Genomic DNA, 19,599 nt, shown 5'->3' with positions numbered 1-19,599 from the left:
GTTCTGCAGATACCTAAATCTCATTGATTTAGTGGAAAAGTGTCCTGATTACCAGGAAATACACTGAGACAATGACTTGGTCTCTAATATTTATTAGTAGTACTTAACAAGAATCCTAACAAACTGAGGAAGCGTGGGAAAACCTCGCCATATAAACCCCAAAGGTTAAGGCGGTCCCGATCTGTGTCTCTTTGAATGGCTGAACAGTTCCTCAGTGCTACGCATGCGCTTGACAGTCTGGGTGGGAGCCCCCTGCTCTCCATCCTTACTCATGACAAAAAGTGAGTGTTCACCCTCCCTCTGCTTTTACTTCTTACCTTAGGGTATACTACAAGACCTTCAGAGATATTTTGCAGGGTACTAAGTATTATATCAGCAGTAAGGAAAGCCTCAGCTAAACATACACGCCTGTAGAAAAAACCGTACAAAGATAAGAAAAAACGTGCAGCAGTTTTAACAGCTCAATGCTTATTGATCTGATTGTTATTCATATGCTCCTCAGTGGTGCAGAGATTTAAAAAATATTTTACTGGTGTTAATCTTTCAGAATCAGATGCTTCAATAGTGTTTCAATTCATTCATTCATTCATTCATTCACTCACTCATTCATTCATTCTGTAATGATTGCATCAAAGACATTGAAATGTATCAAAGACATTGAAACGGCGAACATGACACATTCATTCATTCATTCATTCATTCATTATGATGGGATTTTAATACCAAATGTCTTTAAAAAATTCCTCAATAGAGCCTAGTCAAATATCCCTAAATCAAGGAATCAGTGGAATCAGAAATTTTAAGATCAGTATTTTTTCTACATTAGCTAAAACATCAAAGTTGCTTCTGAATAACTCTGAAACTTTAAATATCATATTGTCCAACTCCCTGCACATTGATTACTACAATACATCAGTAGGTAGTCTATGCTGTAGAAAAACTAGTCAACTTGGAAGGATGTCTCACTGAAACTAGTTTACTTTCAGGTCTGGATGGTATACCGCATGTTACAATCAACCAGCTTTTTCTTGTAATTAATTTCCTCCCATAACCTTCAAATACCAAATACATTGAGAGCATCTCCACATCATGTAACTACCAAGATTATACCTGTTTGCACTGTCATCCAATGTGCGCTCAAACCATTGCACGGAGGCTGTCTGAAGGGGATCCAGGACAAGAATCATAAGATGGCGAGCTAAACTGCAACAACGTTCCGAACGCATGGGATTCCGTTTATAAGCCATGGCACTTGAACCTTTAAAACAGTTTTAAACAATTGGTCATAATGAGACAGATGAATAGTGAAAGTGAAGACGCACTGGGAAAAAAAATACAGTGCTAATATGATGTATGTTTCTATAGAGCAGCCTTTCTCAACTTTTTGACCCTGGAGGAATCCTTGAAATATTTTTCAGGTCTCAGGGAACCCCTGTACTTTCAGGCTCAAATATAGGCTAGAAGTTACAAAATTATGTGTTTTGTGTGTAGACCCGTATATATGCATTAACAGTGTTCTTAAACTGAAAATAAAGAATGAAACCTGCCTGTTTAATGTGAAGTTGCCCAAATCTGAAATAATTTTTAAAATAAATCATGATCTCCCAGGGAACCCCTAGTGACCTCTCGTGGAACCCTAGGGTTCCATGGAACCCTGGTTGAGAAACCCTGCCATAGAGCATCAAAAGAGTACTTCAAAGGACAATTTATCAACTGGTTCTCGGACAATTTCTAAGAGTGCTAACTTATTCCAAGACCGGGGACCACACTCTCGCATGGGAAAGATGCTGCAGGCCTGGACAAGTAAGCTGTTTGTCTTTGTCTTTGTCTTTTCTTTCTTCATTCATTTCATTCTCTCTTCCATTCACTATCCTTTTATACTTTTTACACACATGCACAAACAAGTATCTCTCCAATTAAAAAACTAACAACGGAAGTTCAATCAGCCCCTTCCTGATTACTGAGTCACAGATTAGGTGGCAATTGTCTGACCTGGAACACTATTATTAAGCTGAAAGCAAGTATATTACATATTGAACTGGTTCAGCCAAACTACTGTACAGTATTTTCTGCTATGAAAAAGTTTCAAGGAATCTCATCTTTCTTTATCTTACACAAAATAATTTCCTCCCTCTCCCAGCTCCTTTTTTTTTTTTGCTTTAGGCAAGCCTCAGTTAATTGAAATCTATCCTAGGACAGATAGGAGCTTCCAAGTCCGAGGTTCTTTAAAGGCGCATTTTTATGGCTTCAAAGCTATAAATCAATGAATTTCATTTTTTCAGGGGAGTTTTAATTTCCCCTTCAGCAACTTGCCAGTAAAGCAGTAACTTTAGAAATGTATTAAATGGTAATGCAAATTCCATTAAGTTCCAGTAGAAATTATATCCATATTCTCTTCTGCAATATTTTTACATAAAAATTATAGAATCTAAATTGTCAGGAAATCATTTCTAATACTTGTTAACATAATACTTTTTTTTAAACTTTTGATTATGTTAAATAAAGATGTTAGAGACAGATTTTAAAAAGTGCTGAACAAGTCAAATAGAATAAATAGAGTTAAATCCTATTTCTACTCACTGCTTACCAATTTGTTCTTTCTCAAAAGGTTCCTCTATTTCTTTGAGGTTGGCCAGAAGGCGAATATCAGTACATATCTAGAGAATAATAATTAATATGAATTCACATATAAATGAAGTCTCTAATAGAATTAGCACAGTATTCTTGGAAGTGGTGCCACTTCCACCGATTGACATTTGCATTTTTAGAAGCAAGAGTTGAGCGAATGAATCTTAAATCGTATCAGATTTATTTATTTATTTACTGGACCTATAAGATTGAAACCACTTAAAGCTCAGAGCTCCTCCTCCTCCTCCTCCATCATCGAGGGGCCATGGCAATGTAGAGATGACACACTGATATCTGCAACGTAAGTAGTGCTACAATGATTGGCTCAATTTTGGGGGGGCTGGGGAGGTCCACTAAAATTGGTGCAAGCATTTCCAAGGCTCAATGAACTTTTCTGGAATCTTGTAAACAGGCAAACAAAATCATACTAATGAAGTTTAGCATTTTGCTGCCAAATTTTGAGAGCACAAAAATAGAGCTACTTAGTCTGTAATTTGTTCCAGTGTCTTTTACTACTGGTCATGTTAGCTGCTGCTGCAAGTCATAACTCAGCAAAATCTACAAAGCCACTCATTTGCTATCCATACATTAAAGCTTCTCTCTGCAGCAATGCCTGCACATGTAGACTAGTTCTTACCTTGTGTACAGTTGCCCCAAGACTTGCTAGAACAGAGAGAACTTCAATATCTACTTTGCGACTGTATGTCTGTCCTGTGATGATATAAGCCCTGAAATCAAATATAAAGTATTATGAAGTTCAAAGAGACCTATGTTCATGGAGGAATGAACATGCAAAAATGCATGAATATCATACCAGGTCCATTGGTTATTTGATTCTTATTTTATATTAAAATAATTACATTATTTTATTGAATAAGCATGAACCCACACAGAACAATTGTATGGTTCTGCAACTCAAATTTGCATGCAGTAAGGCAGCAGCTAAAATTAAAATGCTTCCAACAAGATGAGAAGGGCAAAGCTGAGAAGGAATACTAGGACTAAGCTGTGAGCAACAGCTATTATAAGCATACTTTGAAACAAGGCCTAAGATTAGTAGGATATTAGCTGTACAACACGACAATGTTGCAGAGTTGCTCATTTTTAGAATTACAAAAGGCCATGGCTACATAACAGAGTATACATGGAAAGTCTGAGATTCAGATCTTAGTACTAATAAAAAGGAAAAGATCCTTTTTGAAACTCCAGAAAGCCTCCACCAATCAGTGCAGGCAATATACTGCTGTTTCTATTTAAGAAAGCCTCCTATACTCCTAAGAAGGTATGCTTAAGCACATCCTTAGTATTAAAGGGAGGGGTTTTTTTAATATACCGCTTAAATCCCGCCATTGCAGTCACAAGTCTGTCCAGCTCCTCCACCTTAGGGGAAAAAACAGACAGGAACCTCAGAATGCAGTGACTGAAAAGGAAATCATGATCGTGCTATACAGTAAGCTTCTCTTTGAACACCACTCTAAACTCAGCATGTTTTATGGATGAAGATACTATCCTGCTGTGCAACTCCTTTACCGCCTGCTCTTCTGGTTAACATAATATTTCCAGGCTCATGAAAAGTTATCCTAGCATAAAGCTCTGGATGTGTCCATTCTGCTCCTTTCCTCATGGCCAGAATGAACTTGCAGTACATTCTGATCTTTTTAATGCTAACCTTAATAGTACTCATTTTGCTATTTCTGATGATGCATCTCAATGTTTTATTTTTCTCCCCCCATGCTTGTACGAAGCTTTGGATGTTCATTGAGAAAGGCAACCTATAATTCTTAATGAATAATTACTTAAACAGAACACATTTAAGTGAAAGACCAATACATCCTGAGGTTACTTACTTTACTGTGATCCCCTTCAAAGAGCTGCAAGAAGCTGGCCTGGGTGCCAGTTGTGCCTTTCACGCCACGAAATCTCAATTCATCTCGTGCTCGTTCAAGATTGTGAAGGTCTGAACAGAGATCCTGAATCCATAGGCAACAACGTTTACCTACAGTGGTTAGCTGGGCAGGCCTAAAAGCATCACAAAGATCACTATTTAAGGACAAGACCATGAAGGTTAATCTTATTACAAAATGATTATAATTGTTTCTCCAAGAGCAGTTTCATCTTAGCTACTTTCAGAAACTGGTAAAAACAAACCATGACTGTCAAGCTCAATAATATCTGTCTCTTAAATTAAATAAGAACCTGTATATTGGAAAGTCTGGGGAGGGGATATTGAATGTTTTACATGATTCTAATTAGACAGTAACATATTTTAATGCTACTGATTTAAACAAGTTTGTAAAAAAAAATCACAGGACAGAATTATAGAATATATGCAGCAAAAGACTATGTTATAGGAAACATGGCAATTAGTAACAGATTACTGAACTGGCATTTAGTGAAGGAAATAAAAGCGTGGCTGACTGTATAGTATCCAAATGAATATGTTCTCATTACAAATATTTTAACAGCACTGAACATGATTTATAGCATTTTGCAAACAGCTATAATCTTTAAGTTGAGAGCCCCCAACTTGAGCGTGCTTTTGCCAAGATGAAAGTGAACCTTGGGGCTTGGAGTTCAATAAATTAGGGTATGAACTCATAAGCTCTTTACTGTTCTTAATCATGCACAGTAGAACCTAAAAGCCACTGATGCATGCAAGAAATGAAACAGAAAAGGTAGCAGCCATATTACTAAATAATGAAATCTAGTAATTACTTACTGGTAGTGAGTGAAGCCCAAGGTGGGCAAGTTGGCATACTTTTCAGCAAAATCTGCCAGACGGCTGATTATTCTGGCAAGCTATAATGAAGGTGAAAAAGAATAACATATGTGAAAATAAGGGAAACCGTATCATCATCATCATCATCATTTAAGGACCTCAAGGCAGCCTACATGGTTCATCCTCACTATGTATATGGACAATGAGGAAAAGCCATTTAAATCACTTTGCACAACAATTTCCCCCAACCTGAAACCTTCCACACTGGCTGCAAATTAAAAGAATAGTCCAACACTGTCATGTTCAACGAAGTTCTTGCTTAGAGGAAGAAGAGATGCCAGAGCATGAGAATGAGGCTGTTTTGGTCAAGGGCTCAGGTCAGAAAGTAGAGGCTGAAGTAGAACTAGTCCCTGCAACAATGTTGTATTCTACGGCTCCATTATCTGATCCACAACCTCTGAGCCGTAAACAGCACTGTGTCATGCGCTGCCTGCCTCTGAATAATGCACAGACACTGGTTCGATGGATCAGGCTCTGGTTTATTCACAGCGCAGTTACAGCGTCGGAAGAAAAAAGCTGAGAGTGACAGGAGCGCGCCGGTGCGGGGTTTAAATACCCCGCGCCGGTCAGCGCCCCCTCACTCGCGGTCACGTCACCCCCCTTTGTCCAATACGTTGCCCTGCCGGTGGGTGAGGGGTTGTGAGGCCCCGCTGGCGTTCCGGGATCGCCCATCATCGGGTTTTCTATTCATCCGGTGATTGCTGTCAGCTGGGCGATCTCCGTTGTATTGGCGCTGATGGCTTGGGTGTGCTCCGTGATCCGTTTAGTTATTGTTTGTTGGCCGTTAGTCGTTGTGAGTTGATGGCTACTTATCTTGAGCCCCTTCTCCTATTTCCTTGCTATTGTCATGTGTGCCATTGCGCTGATGACTTCAGCTCAACGGCACTCATGACACACTGCCACTGCTGACTGGAGGACTGAATGTTAGAGAATTACCAGCTGCAAGTCAGACTTCCTGAGAGAAAAAACATCCTATGGAGTCAAAATTATAATGAACGCCTGCTTTGGAATTTCAACTGTCATTTGTTTTCCTGGAAATCTCAACCTCTGCATGGATCACTTTTATAATCTGATCCCTCTTGCATCTGGTTCAATATCGTGGTTTTGGACCCACAGACTCGCTTGAATTACTCTTTGGCTCTAGTATGTCTACAGGATTAATTTATTGGCTCACAACCTCAACTATTTCTCTCTTTCTCCCTGCACCTCCATGAGGCAGAAAGCAAATCTGCAGGGCACCCAACTGGGGATGGCTGCTGCACAGATAGCTGTCAAATGCATTAAACTCAAGAGGAAGAAAGTATAAGAAATAGAGAAGAAAGTAATATATTTTAACCCAATCCATTGTTAGAATCATTAGTACTTTTTCCGAAGTCAAACTTGTTCCATATAAAGCTATGAAGAAGTACTAATGTAAATCAGGATATCATTTCAGCTGTTGTAAACCAAACTATCACCAATACCAAACAGTCTCCACAAGTCTGAGAAGTCAGAAATACAGGCCCAAGTCAGAAAGTAGAGTTCTATTCTCCATATGTACTCCACAGAAAATCAAGAAATGATCTAATGCCCTGGATCTGCTCTTTTCTCCTGAATGTCTTGCCAACCCCTCAGGATCTATTTCTATTTCTGTCTGTAGAACTAACTCCAGCAAGCAGTCATTTGTAAATCAATAACACTTCCTTATGAAACAATGCATGTTACCTTGGGAAGAAGCAGGTTAAATCCATCCCGAAGTACTATCAAATCCTAACAGAAAGAAGAATTTAAAAAAGGTCAGGTACAACTTTGTTCAATAAACATGTGTTTGCTGAAATTTGCTTTTCAGTGTGGGTTGTGGCTTTCATGGGGACCCAAAGATGAACTTTAAAAAACCCTTCAAAGGATTTTAATCTGTACCACATTTTGTTTTAACACTTGCCAACTCACATTTGTTCTTGTGCCACTATGGAGGGGAAAGCTATGAAAAAACAACAGATTTGCCATTCTTTGTGCACTGGAAGTTCTTGACAGAATATTTCAGTGGGCTTTTAATCTCTGCACTTGTTTTAAGCACATTTTTTAAGATTCCCTCTGCAACTTCTCTAGTGCAGTACCTGCCCTCTGGAATGATATCCTCCCCAGAGATCTGGATGGCTCCCACCCTGATTATGTTCAGGACGCTATTAAAGATCAGGTTATTCTCCCAGGCTTTGGGGCAGAGTGAAGGTTGAGCCCCTGTTGGATGGATTTTGGTTTTATGTTGTTTCTGGGGCTGTCCATTATTCTTTTTTGTTTTGTACTTTTTTTTTTACTTTTAATTGTCAGCTGCCCAGTCACTGGGAGTCAGGTGGCCTATAAATTGTATACATAAATTTTGCACTAGAAACTCAGAATTGCACATTCTCCAGAATAATTTTAAACACTGAAATTGTTAAGATGGCCAAAATAGCAGTAGAGTTTTTGGAGAATAAGAAATAACACGGCAGGACCATTTACTTAACTAATTAAATGCTATCCTATTTAGTTCAGGGCTGGGTGCAACTGTATAACTACCATGACAATAAGCATCTTTACAAAGTCTAAAATTTCAGTGACCTTAAATGCTCAGTTAAATACTGTCTAGTGTGAATAAGATTGCAATACAAGCAACTAACAAATTGCCAAAGGGACTGAAGCTAAGTTAGAATTAATGGGACTTTTTTATCATCAGATGGGTGATAAATTGTGCTAAAAGAAAAAATGGAAATTGCAGAGAAACTTAAATCACTTAATTGCTGAGGATGTAGGACAGATGCCTGTATCTGAGCTGGATTCTTCAGGAGTGGATGAGGATGAACTAAAACAAATAAAGGCAAAAGAGTTGACAAACTAAAAAAAAATACTCTGGGCTAGGTAATATCTACCTGAAAATATGAGAAATCTTCTAACAAAAATAAGCAATTTATCTTTAGTTGGCATTCGCTCCTAATGGCTGGAAATAGACAGTGTAACTCAAGCAGTAATAAATGACAGACAGTACAGAGAAAGTAATCAAACTTCTTAAAAACATGAGCCTTGCTGAAAAGAAGCCAAATAATTTCTGTGAACAACTTATTTCATTAACTTTCCAGACTTTTGTGAGGGTAAACAAGCGTGCAGACACAGGCAATCCAAAATACATTGGACTTTCAAAAAGCTCTTGCCAAAATCCCTCATCAAAGGCTCCTAAGCAAACTCAACAAACAAGAGGGAAAGGACAGATGCTGGACTAGTAATTGGTTTAAGAACAGAACATAGAGAATAGGAATAAGTGGCTGATTTTCTCATTGGAGAAATATGCAACAGAATCTTGCAAGTCTGAATGTGCTTCCCCTCTCCCCCTTTATCTTTGTGGGAACTAGGGAGGGGCTTGTCTGAATTGTTTACTCAGGTTACATTCCTGCCCCAGACTCAGGCCCCTTTTATCTGACCGTTGCCTTGGTAGTGGACCCTTCTCCTGTCCCTCAGAGTCATTTCCTCTGCCCTCTACACTGTTCAACTATCTCAACAGACTAGAACAGACTCCTCCCAACATAGGTAGTTCAAGATGGATGTAATAAGTACAAGTTTTAAAGTATGGAATAAATATAAATGTGTGTTTTTAAGCAAGACACAGGAGAACAGCAGCCATATAAATAGATTGATTAAATAAATAAATTTATTTTCAGGGTGTTATTTTACCGTATTATCTCCCACATAGCAAGAAGTTGCTCCAAGGTGAATGATTCCTGCAGCTTTTGGACAACAATGGGCAAATGTATGTACATGAGCCATTACATCATGACGCAATCGCTTCTCTTCCTCCGCTGCCATTCTGAAGTCAATGTTGTCCAGATTTGCTTCCATTTCTTTTATTTGCTCATCTGTGATGGGCAGGCCCAATGACTAAGGAAAAAAGAGGGTTAAGGTAAAAGATGCATGACCCTCAATTTAAGGCAGCCTACAAAACATAAAAAGTTACTCTGGAATTTTCTTCTTTTGGCAGAAATGACCCTTGCAACTTTCAAAATTAAGAAACCATCATTTAACTATCAGATTTCCAAGGAACAGATGACAGCCCTCCCACTTTACAATCTGAGTATTCTTTCTACTTGTATAATTTAATCTAAATCGTATACCTAATAATCAGACATGGAACATACCTACCAAAATCAACATGACCTGTTACCATAAATATGTCCCAGTGTTTCCTTTTTTTTAATATAGTAATTTTATTAAAGATTACCACAGTAATAGTATTATTATTATTACAATTACCACAGTAAAAACTAAAACTAAAAAAGAATAAAAAGAAAAAATAGAAGGTGCAGAGAAGAATGGAAAAAAGAGGAAAAAATAGAGAAATAGAAAAGAAAGAAAAAAGTAAGAATATAGCAAAGAAGAAAATAAATATATAAAGAAATGACTTCCCCCTTCATCACAACAGTATAAACAATTTTAATAACTTCTCTTAAAATACAACAAATGATCTCTTTTTCCCATATCCCATCTCTAATCTATAAACAAATCCTTAAAGCCTCGTCATTTCAGTCCTGATGTCAGCAAAAGTCCATTAAGGGTTACCAGAGATAACAACATAACTATCTTAACCTTGATCAAATAAACCAACTTTATATTCCTTCCCTTTACTTCTAACAATCTTGATCTTTAGTCCCATCAAATAATGTCTTAGAACTTGATTTCTTTTCATTTTTAATTTGTCCCTTCTCACAAAATTCTTCAAACTTTAAAAAGCCTCTTTGTAAATCCAATATAGGAAAATTATCCATGTCTCTCTCTTGGTTTGTTATTTGTATATCCCTTTTAATTATTAAGACATCAGCCAGTTTCCTTTGTATGTCTAATGTAACATCCTTTTCCATGTCATTCTTGTAGCCTGTCAAATCCACTTTCAAATCAGTCTTGATCTTGTCAGGTAAAACTTGCTCCTCTTCCATAACATCTTTTAAACACAGTCTATCTCTAGAGGCAGACACTATTAAAAATAACTTCTGGGTTCACTGTTCAAAAATATCCTTCAATATGTCCAGTGTTAAAATATTTTGCTTCATTCTGCAACTGATGAGTTTGAGAGTTCTCCTTTAATTATAATCTTTAGTTCCCTCTAGTTTCCAATTTTTAAAGTCTTATCTTTTTTTTTTTAAGAATTAAAAACAAAAGCATTTTCCCATGGGAAAGATTCTTTATAATTAATTCCAAAATCTTATTTCAAATTTATCTGGACCCTTAGTCCACTTGTAACTTTCTAAAATCAAAGTTTTTACCACCTTTTTGCTTATTCCAAAAAAATATATATTTAAAAGTTCTTAAACTTGTAGTTAAAACTTCTTTTGCTAAGGATTGAAGGGACTCACACGATGCTATAAAATCTGTCGATCCAAAGATTCCTAATAGCTGAAAAGCAGTTAACAAGCAATTTCCAAAAATGATTAGAAAAGGAAGTACGTGCACCCAGTGTTCTGTTAAGGCAAGATGACTATTCCCTCCTCTCCCAGAGCTCTAAATCTACCACCGACCACTGTCTTGTGGTCTTCTTGCAAGGATCAGCTGCCTGGAGCACTTGTGGGTGATCTCAAGTCCTCTCCTTGTCCAGAGAGGAATTATTGAAGAGCTGGTCTACTCAACAGCCATTCCATTGCGGTCATTGGCTGTACTTTTCGCAAAACTGTCTTCAGTCTGCCATTTCTTCCCTGGAAGTCCATGAATATGTCCCAGTGTTTCAAAGGGTCTGCTTTAATTAAGTAAGAATCCAATCCAATATTTCTTCAGTATATACAGGCAGTAATCATAAAAAAAAAAAAATTCCACTTCCAGTGGGGACATGACAGGCTGAACAGCTGTGCCCACGGGCTCACCAGGCAGAACTGATAACGCGGCATTTTTTGGAGGGGTCAGGCAGGTTTTTCCTGAAGCCCAGGAGTGTTTTTCCAGAATAAGAAAAACACCTGGAATCACCCCATATGTCCTCCAGACAGCTGCTTGCAGCCAGATTGCAAACAGCATTCGCGTTCGACTGGTAAGAGCAGCTGGGAGGCTGGGACGTTACCATTTCCAAGCTCTGTAGCCTTAAAGGGACACTAAGGCCAGCCCCTCATTTCTAAATCACTCAATTTATATTTCTTTTAAGTACACAGCCCTAAGAGAGGCCTTCTACAGCAAGAAGTGGATTGTCTTGGTGCTTATCATTATTTTTGGGATTTTTAAAAAAAATATTTTTAAGCTTTAGACTTTGTTTTCCATCCAAATATTGAGGATTGAGAGTAAATAATTGTCTCCGTTATTATTTTTGTACTAAATTTGAAGATATTAGCATTTTCCTACATGTTGAATTGGCTGTTTTGAACTCTCAGCTGTCATGTTCATCGTTCCAATGTTACCGCTGCATCGTAGCGTTTCGCATGTCATTTGGTTGATGCGTGTTTCGTCTGGGAGGGGAGGAGGATTCCATCTCGTGGGATTGTTATATGTTGGCAGCTGGATTGGAATGTGTTTGGGTTATCTCGTGTGTTCAAGGTTTCTTTCCCAGGACATCAGCAGAAACGGTTACCAGCACCTGGGGGGGGGGGGGGAGTTTGCAATGGCAGGGCAAGGGGAGGGATTACGTTTGAGCCAAGGGTTTTTAGTTTGTATTTGGCGCGCTTTTGCTCATTCTCAGCTTTCTCTGTATTTGCATACTATTCTTTAATAAATCAGATATCATTAAGTTCCTGCTTGTGAGTCTGAGTCTATTAGGGTAGGCAATCCTTACAAGCTTTCTGCTTCTACTTTCTCTGGGGAACTGTCTTGTTATCTCACTTTCACTTGTGTAAACACATCCTGGAATTCTTTCATATCTTTGACTTTTGCTGATTAAGCTCCTAGGGGGCACCATAATCTACTGTGGGAGACATAGTGGATTTTAAACAGACTTCCTCTGACTTCCAACAAGATTTGAAACAGATTCTTCTGATTCCTACCAAGTTTTTATGCAAGGCATTTAGGACATTGTGGAAAATATGAGGTTTAAAATGTGTAATCTGGTTGGGGATGTGGATGAAACTGAGGAATTTAACAGTGACAGAAATGTCTCTTCTAAGAGTGAGATTGGGACTTCTGTTGAAATGCTGGATGAAGATTGGATAGCCGAGTTGAAGAAATTAAAGGGAGAGATTGAGTTGCAAGCCATAAGTGAAATTGATCTTCTGATGGAATAACATGGAAAAGAAGGGGTTATTATGTATGGGAGGTCTCCTGAAGAGAAGTCGGAGTTTTTGAGGGGGGCAGTTGGGCTGCTCGATTTTTTTAAGAAAAAAGCTCTGTGCGAATTGTGGGGATATGTAAATGTCTGGTTTATTTTGAAGTGGGATAAGGGTTTAAGAATATTTATCTGGATTGCTTTTAGGGTTTGGCTGATTTCATTTATCTTCAATGATTTGGATTAAGATTATTAAGGTAGAATAAAAAAATAAATGCTTGATTTCGGGTTTAATATTATTAAAATTGTTGTATTATCAAGGACAATGGCAGACAATGTATATTTTTTTAGTTTGATCTTTATTATAGTAGACAGGAATGTATAGAATAGTAGTAGGAAGGAAATAATTAAATAAATGTTATCTTTGGAAGTTGATTAGGAGGGGTGTGCGTGTGTGTGTGTTTCTTTTAATATAAGGGGAGGGAGCAACTGTATTTAGTGATTTTTATAATGTGCCAATGGAATGATTTATAGAAATAATGTGATTTTGGTTTAATAAAAAGAGATTAATTATGGAAAATTGTTGTATATCCTTGCTGTTAAAAGTCAGAAGTCACCTCTTTTTGGAATTCTGAAAATTTTCTCTTATGTTTCTACACTTTTTAAGTTTTTTTTCTCTTTGTAGTTTGTTTTTCTGTAGCTTTTATCTTTGCTTAAACTTAATAAAATTCTTTTTTTTACTTTAGAAATTACTGAAGAAATGCTTCAAAAATGGGGAACTAAAAAAAGATACTGAAGAAAGGCATTGTTTCAAATTAGAATTGTAAACCAATTTCATGAAAATATAATACATTGTTCTACAGGACAAAGAAGTTTTCCAGTGTTCTCAAGAGAGGCACTGAATTATACTTCTTGCATGGTATTTAAAAATAGAGCATAAAATGTAATATAGCTGACCAAATTCTTTATCCTCCAACAGAGCAATTTGATGTCCTTTTGGAATTTCTCAAATGAAGCGCTCTCTCTGTCTCTCTCTCTCTCTATATATACACAGCTAGTCCTCAGTTAATGACTGTAATTGGGACCATGAATTCTGTCACTAAGAGATCATAAAGTGAAAAATCACGTGACTGCACCGACTTACAATGGCAGTTATTGCAGTTGTTAAGCAAATCACACATAGTCATTAAGTACAGTATTCACGTGACCATGACTTGATTTCCTGCTGGCTTCACCATTGACTTTACTTGTCAGAACCTGGCAGTGAAGGTCGCAAATGGCAATCATGTGACCGCGGGATGCTGCAACCATCATAATTGCACGCCAGTTGCCAAGTGCTCAAATCACGATTACGTGACTGTGGGGACGCTGCAACAGCTGCAACTTCAAGGACCGGCCATAAGTCTCCTTGTTCAGCATTGTTGTAACTTCAAACAGTTGCTGAACGAGTGGTTGCTAAGTAAGGACTACCTATATAATCTCTCTCCCTAATTTGGCTATTATACCAGCTTTTCAGTCCTAATTACCCTTCATCACCAAGAGTTATGACTAGTTAGTGCTACCATTCTGATTTGATGCATCCAAATATGTCTTTATATAAATTGGAATGTTGCTCATATGTAAAAGTAAACAAGATATCCCTTGATGTCTTGATAATAAAGTTATCATTTATTTTCTTCTATACTTAATTCAGCACAACTCATTGTGGCTTTCTGTTGACATCTTACCTCCTGCTGTCCTAGAAGGAAAGACTCCCTTGTAACAATAGATTATGCCCTTGCAAGTCAAATTTATTTTATTAAATTTATTATGGCCGACCACTCCAGAAGACTCTGGGCAGCGTACAATATCCAAATGTACAATCGAAACAGCAAAAAACATAAAACAAAATGTGACCGCCTGGATGAAAAAGCAGCCATAGCAATAATAATTTAAAAAAAGATGGGTTTCACAGACACACAAACCCCAGGCCTGGGAACAGAGCCAGGTCTTAAGGGCCTTCTGGAACTCCAGGGGAGAAGGTGCCATACATATCTCTGGGGGTATGCTGTGCCAGAGGGCAGGGCAGTGACAGAGAAAGCACACTTCCTTGGTCCCATAAGATGACAATGTATCCACAATACAGTTTAATCCTTAAGTCATGTTTTATTATATTGCCTCTTCAATAGAGAGAACAGAAATATGTATATTGAACCTTTTTACTGGACTTTCTAGGATGCACAGATTGCTTTTATATTCAAGTACTGCTGACTAATCAATATGATTCTACATGTTTAGCAGTGGCTAAATTCTGTTACGCTGCATTCAAGGTCAGAAGTCAATTTCTGACTCAGCAACATAAACACTTTGTTCCCAGATGAGAATTTTGGTTTGGTTTAGTTTGGTTTGGTTTGATTTGATTTTCTTTCTGTCTGGCTTTTATACCATGTTCCAACTGCAGGGCACATTTTTCTTGGCTGTAAACTGAATAATCAAACAAACACACACTATAATTGAAATTGCATTTTCTCCCATGACAACTGAAGGGGGCATCTTTTACTAACAATCTGGCAGAGCCTTGATGGAACAAACAGGTGCACATGGTGCTTTCTCTCAGTATGAATCTGAAGATCAAGATCAGAGTTGTGACTTCTTGCGAATGCAGATAGTTAAAAATAACAGACTCCCTTTTCATATTAGGTCACAATATATATATTAGAATGGAATTTGCTTTCTCAAAGCTTGGCTTGAAGCTTATAACTTGATTAAACAATAGACAGATCACTCTATAATAAATACTGTGTAAGATCTAAGATGTGTTGGACACCTCTGCCTAATTGCATTTGTCTTTCTGTCCTGTAAGTAATTTTTTTCTCCAAAGCCTCTTTCTCTCTTTTAGGTTTAACTTCCTATTTCTCCGTACAAACTTCCTCTAGGTATCCTTCCCTAACAAAATTATGGATTAAAAGAGACTTCAGGAATGACAACCAATACGGCTCTGGACTTTCAATAAATGTTTGTTTAGTCCCTTAATCTGACATGTTTGGCTCCTCTATCATAATCTTCAACATCCTACGATCACACAGAATATAAATGCAAATTACATGCTGCAGAAATTTATCATCCAGAAACACTCTGTTTATACCATTTGCATGGTTAAACCTGGCAATGGCTCTTTAGGATGAATAAAAGTAGGCAACATAAAATACTAGACTGAAACAGTCTCTAAGGTCTTCTGGCTTAGAATGTGGTAGAAATAAGGAATTCCTAAATTTCACTGCATTCAAGATATGCTAAACAGAAACTGCCAGAGTCTTCCAGAGCCTGAGGAATGTCTTGGTTTAAAGCCCACTTACTGACAGGGAAGTATAAGCACTGTAATACAACATGCAAAAACTGTGTTATGGAAGGCTAGAATAGGATGAGCAGCATTAGTCTGGCTGGATGAGCCTTCATTTGCTTTGTTAAACTGTACAGCCCTTTCCCTAAAACTGCTGGCATACTCCTTTGTAAGATCTCTTACACTCCCAGCATTATATTCTTATTTCAACTGTTAAGGGAAATATACCATACATAAAGATTTCAGGCAAAGTAGATAATAGTGGTTCAACAGATTTAACATTTGGATCAGAAAATCAAGTCAGCTTTGTTTACTCCTATCTTACAAAATTTGTTTCTGAAATGAAATACATATTAACACACTACTCTAATGTGATAGAAGAATCTATTCCTTTTGAGCTGAAGAAAAAATAGGGCACATAATATGTGATGCACACAAAAGAAACAGCCTAATCTTATAAAAGGTTGTGAAACCAACATGTTCAAACTTTTGCTACCCTCTTGGCAAAAAATGACCTGTTTTGAAATACTTACATTTGCTACATACCACTGTCTAAAGTGACATAGCAAAGATTAATCAGAATACAGGCTGGGAAAATAGGAACTGCTGGAGGTGATTCAACTAGCAAACTGCAAGTTTCAGTGTTGACTTACCATTATCAAGATATCTCACAGCTACTTGTGAAATCTGTTTTCTTAAATCTGTTTCTATGTATTTAGAAAGTATAGCTATGTCAAAACTGTTCTCCAGCTACAGTAATGGTAAAGAACATAATCCAAATTTTTGAAACTTGTTTAGAAGTTTCAGAAAGAGGGTAGAAAAAATGTTTTTTTGCTTAAGCACCACATACTACCCATGGCTAACTGAGGTTTTAAAAGTTACTAGAATGAAGATGAGGAAGAATGAGAACCAACGTAACAAAACTAGTTAATCTTTCCTTACTATATGCCTTTGAGTTTCTCCAAGTCTTCTCTATTCAAGCAAGTTTTGGGCTACATAAAAAACATTGCTTAAACCATGTGCTTTTGTTAGAGATATCTTCCCTTATTCCAATAAAGCTTGTTTTATACAGGTGGTCCTTGTTTAACAACCACTCATTCAGCAACCATTCAAACTTAAGATGGCACTGAACAATTGGTAGTTACAAATGGTCCTTGGAGTTCTGGCTGTCGCGGTGTCCCCACAGTCATGTGATTGCGATCTGGGTGCTTGGCACCTGGCTCATGATATGTCATGGCATCCTGTGGTTGTCTTATGATTGTGATTTGCAAACTTCCCTGCTGGCTTCCCACAAGCAAAGTCAATGGGGAAGTCAGCAGGAAGTCAGAAGTTGGGGTCACATGAAGTGCTCACTTAACAACCCATACAGTCCTCGCAGCAACTGGGACTGCTGGAATTGCCATCGCTAAGCAGTAAGCTCACATGACATTGCGCCTTACGACTGCATTGCTTAGCGATGGCAATTCTGGTCCCAACTGCCATTGTTAACTAAGGACTACCTGTAGTCAAATTGATTCAGAACTTTTTAGACTTAGCAGCACTCAGCCATCATCAGCCATCATTTACATCTATCTCCACCTCTGTATGAGAAGGCTGTCAATATCTGCATTTTTCACAACATACTAACCATGGCTAACTGAACTGTGTTTGAGTGAATTGACCCGACTACGTGTGTTCTTACAGCACCCTGAGCTACAACTAGCTAATCACATTTTACTTTTATTGTGTTGTGCATAACTAGTCTTAACAGAAACAAATACAGATTGCAGCTACAGGTTTTTTTAAAGTATTAAATATACACTATAGGTAAACCTATGACAGGGACAACCATGAGTGCAGCTGAAATTCAGTACAGATGGAATTCAGTACCAAAAGGTGAAAACAATGAAACAATTCACATTAGAAATATAACATACCATTTAAGAAGAGACAGATAGGAAGAAAAGCAATCAAGTGCAGCAAAGAATGCTTTCTTCAAGAATAACAGGATGCAAAAACAAAGTTGTAACTGTTTCATGAAGGGGGATGCCCCAGCAAGGGCTCAGTACTTAAAGACACTACTTGACAGAACTATACATTGGGACCATTACAAAAGATTATCTTATTTCCTTCAAGGCACAAACACATTTATTTATTTTTTATCCCGCCTTTATTATTTTTATAAATAACGCAAGGCGGTGAGCATACCTAATATTCCTTCCTCCTCCTATTTTCCCCACAACAGCAACCCTGTGAGGTGAGTTGGGCTGAGAAAGAGGGACTGGCCCAAGGTCACCCAGCAGGCTTTCATGCCTAAGGTGGGACTAGAACTCATATGTAATCATTAGAACTGTTAAGTGTATAGGGCTGTCCAACTGAGAACAAGTTTTATAGAACACACTGAGGTTGCATGTAAAGGTGATGAATTCACCTAAACACATACTGTTTTGTATCTCAGTCCTCCTTTTATGTCTCTGTATTCTATTTTATCATACACTAATTTTGTCTCATTTTTTAATCTTTATTTTATCTTAGCTTACTTTATTTTATTTTACTGTATTATATTAACTCGTTTAATTGTATTTTATTGTAGCTGATACCCATTTTTTTGATATGGTCAAGTGACTAATCAATAAAGTTATATATACTAAGGGGGGGAACAAAAGGTGTAAAAAAAATACGGAGCACCTTGTGCCTAATGTAAAGTTGCTTTCTCCAAACCCTGATGCCCTCCAAGCCAATTTCTACAGTCCGCAGCAAAATGTGTTGACCTCAAGTTCCCTAGCCTCTACCCAGCTGGCAGGGGATTCTGGCCCGAAGCCCAAAATCAGGCCTAAAAGTTACCGGATTGTAAGAAATGTGATTACAGCATAAGCTTCCGAGGGCTTCAACTGGCAAATACGCATGAATGGACTCAAAGAGGGCGAGAGAAGCAACGCTGGCCGGCATAGCGACGCCAGTCCAAACCCTACGCTGCCCGCCAACGACGCGAGTGACTGCCTCTCCATTTAAATACTGCCATACAGCATTAGGGCCATTTCTCCTGGGCTACCACGATCCGGACGGCCGCTCGGTGGCAGCAAAGCGACGCTGAAACTTGTAAGTCACCAGCCCAGATCACCCTACGCTGACCTCCGGGCCACGCACCTTCTCAGCCTGGGCCAGATAAAGCCAGAGTCTCCGCCAGGTGCTGAACTTCTTCCTCTCGCTGAAGTTATAGGCCATGTCGGGGCTGGCATAGCGCGAGACGAGAGGGGAGCGGTAGCGGCCGAAGGCGTCTTCCTCGCTGGCGGGACACGGAGAAGCCATAGGGGCGGGCTGCAGCGGAGAAGACTAGTCGGCCGCAAACTGAGCGGAAAGGCTGACGGCTGTTGAGTAGTCGGAATAAAAAGAGCAGCAAAGTCCGGCCTCGGCTTGGCCCAGCCTCTCGCCTTCCCCACCCATTCCTCATGGCGAGAGATTGGCCCAGAACGAGCGACCGCCGCAGCGACCTCTGCTGCTTGGGCGGCGCTGCGGCCGGCATTGCTCCTCCGGCACGACTTGGGGTGCGAAGAATTAAATGAGGCGGCGTTTTTCAAACTTGGCAACTTTAAGATGTGTGGAGTTCAACTCCCAGAATTCTTCAGCCAGCATTCTGGGAGTTGGACCGCACATATTAAAGGTGCCAAGTTTGAAAAACACTGAAATAAGGGAATATTCAGAATTCGCTGAATTTCTATC

The 19,599-nt window shown here is 38.5% G+C and overlaps 1 protein-coding gene across 2 annotated transcripts in view; it reads right to left on the bottom strand.

Annotated features, from left to right (window-relative positions):
* Positions 1 to 19,286, bottom strand: part of ADSL (adenylosuccinate lyase) — a 275,527-nt gene extending 256,241 nt beyond the window's left edge. For both annotated transcript variants that reach the window (XM_063308163.1, XM_063308162.1), the window contains exons 1-10: positions 19,027 to 19,286; positions 9,089 to 9,292; positions 7,112 to 7,156; positions 5,348 to 5,427; positions 4,476 to 4,647; positions 3,962 to 4,008; positions 3,266 to 3,356; positions 2,588 to 2,657; positions 1,111 to 1,258; positions 318 to 408 (exon numbers count right to left, since the gene is read on the bottom strand). In XM_063308163.1, the coding sequence (XP_063164233.1) occupies positions 318 to 408; positions 1,111 to 1,258; positions 2,588 to 2,657; positions 3,266 to 3,356; positions 3,962 to 4,008; positions 4,476 to 4,647; positions 5,348 to 5,427; positions 7,112 to 7,156; positions 9,089 to 9,292; positions 19,027 to 19,188 (1,110 nt within the window). In that variant the 5' untranslated portion in view covers positions 19,189 to 19,286. The remainder of the gene's footprint in view (positions 1 to 317; positions 409 to 1,110; positions 1,259 to 2,587; positions 2,658 to 3,265; positions 3,357 to 3,961; positions 4,009 to 4,475; positions 4,648 to 5,347; positions 5,428 to 7,111; positions 7,157 to 9,088; positions 9,293 to 19,026) is intronic.
* Between the last annotated feature and the right edge of the window lie 313 nt (positions 19,287 to 19,599).

Source organism: Candoia aspera, chromosome 7 (assembly GCF_035149785.1).
Source record: "Candoia aspera isolate rCanAsp1 chromosome 7, rCanAsp1.hap2, whole genome shotgun sequence".
Lineage (NCBI taxonomy): Eukaryota > Metazoa > Chordata > Lepidosauria > Squamata > Boidae > Candoia > Candoia aspera.
The sequence above is the reverse complement of the archived record's forward strand: the minus strand, read 5'-3'. Positions and strand labels throughout refer to the sequence as shown.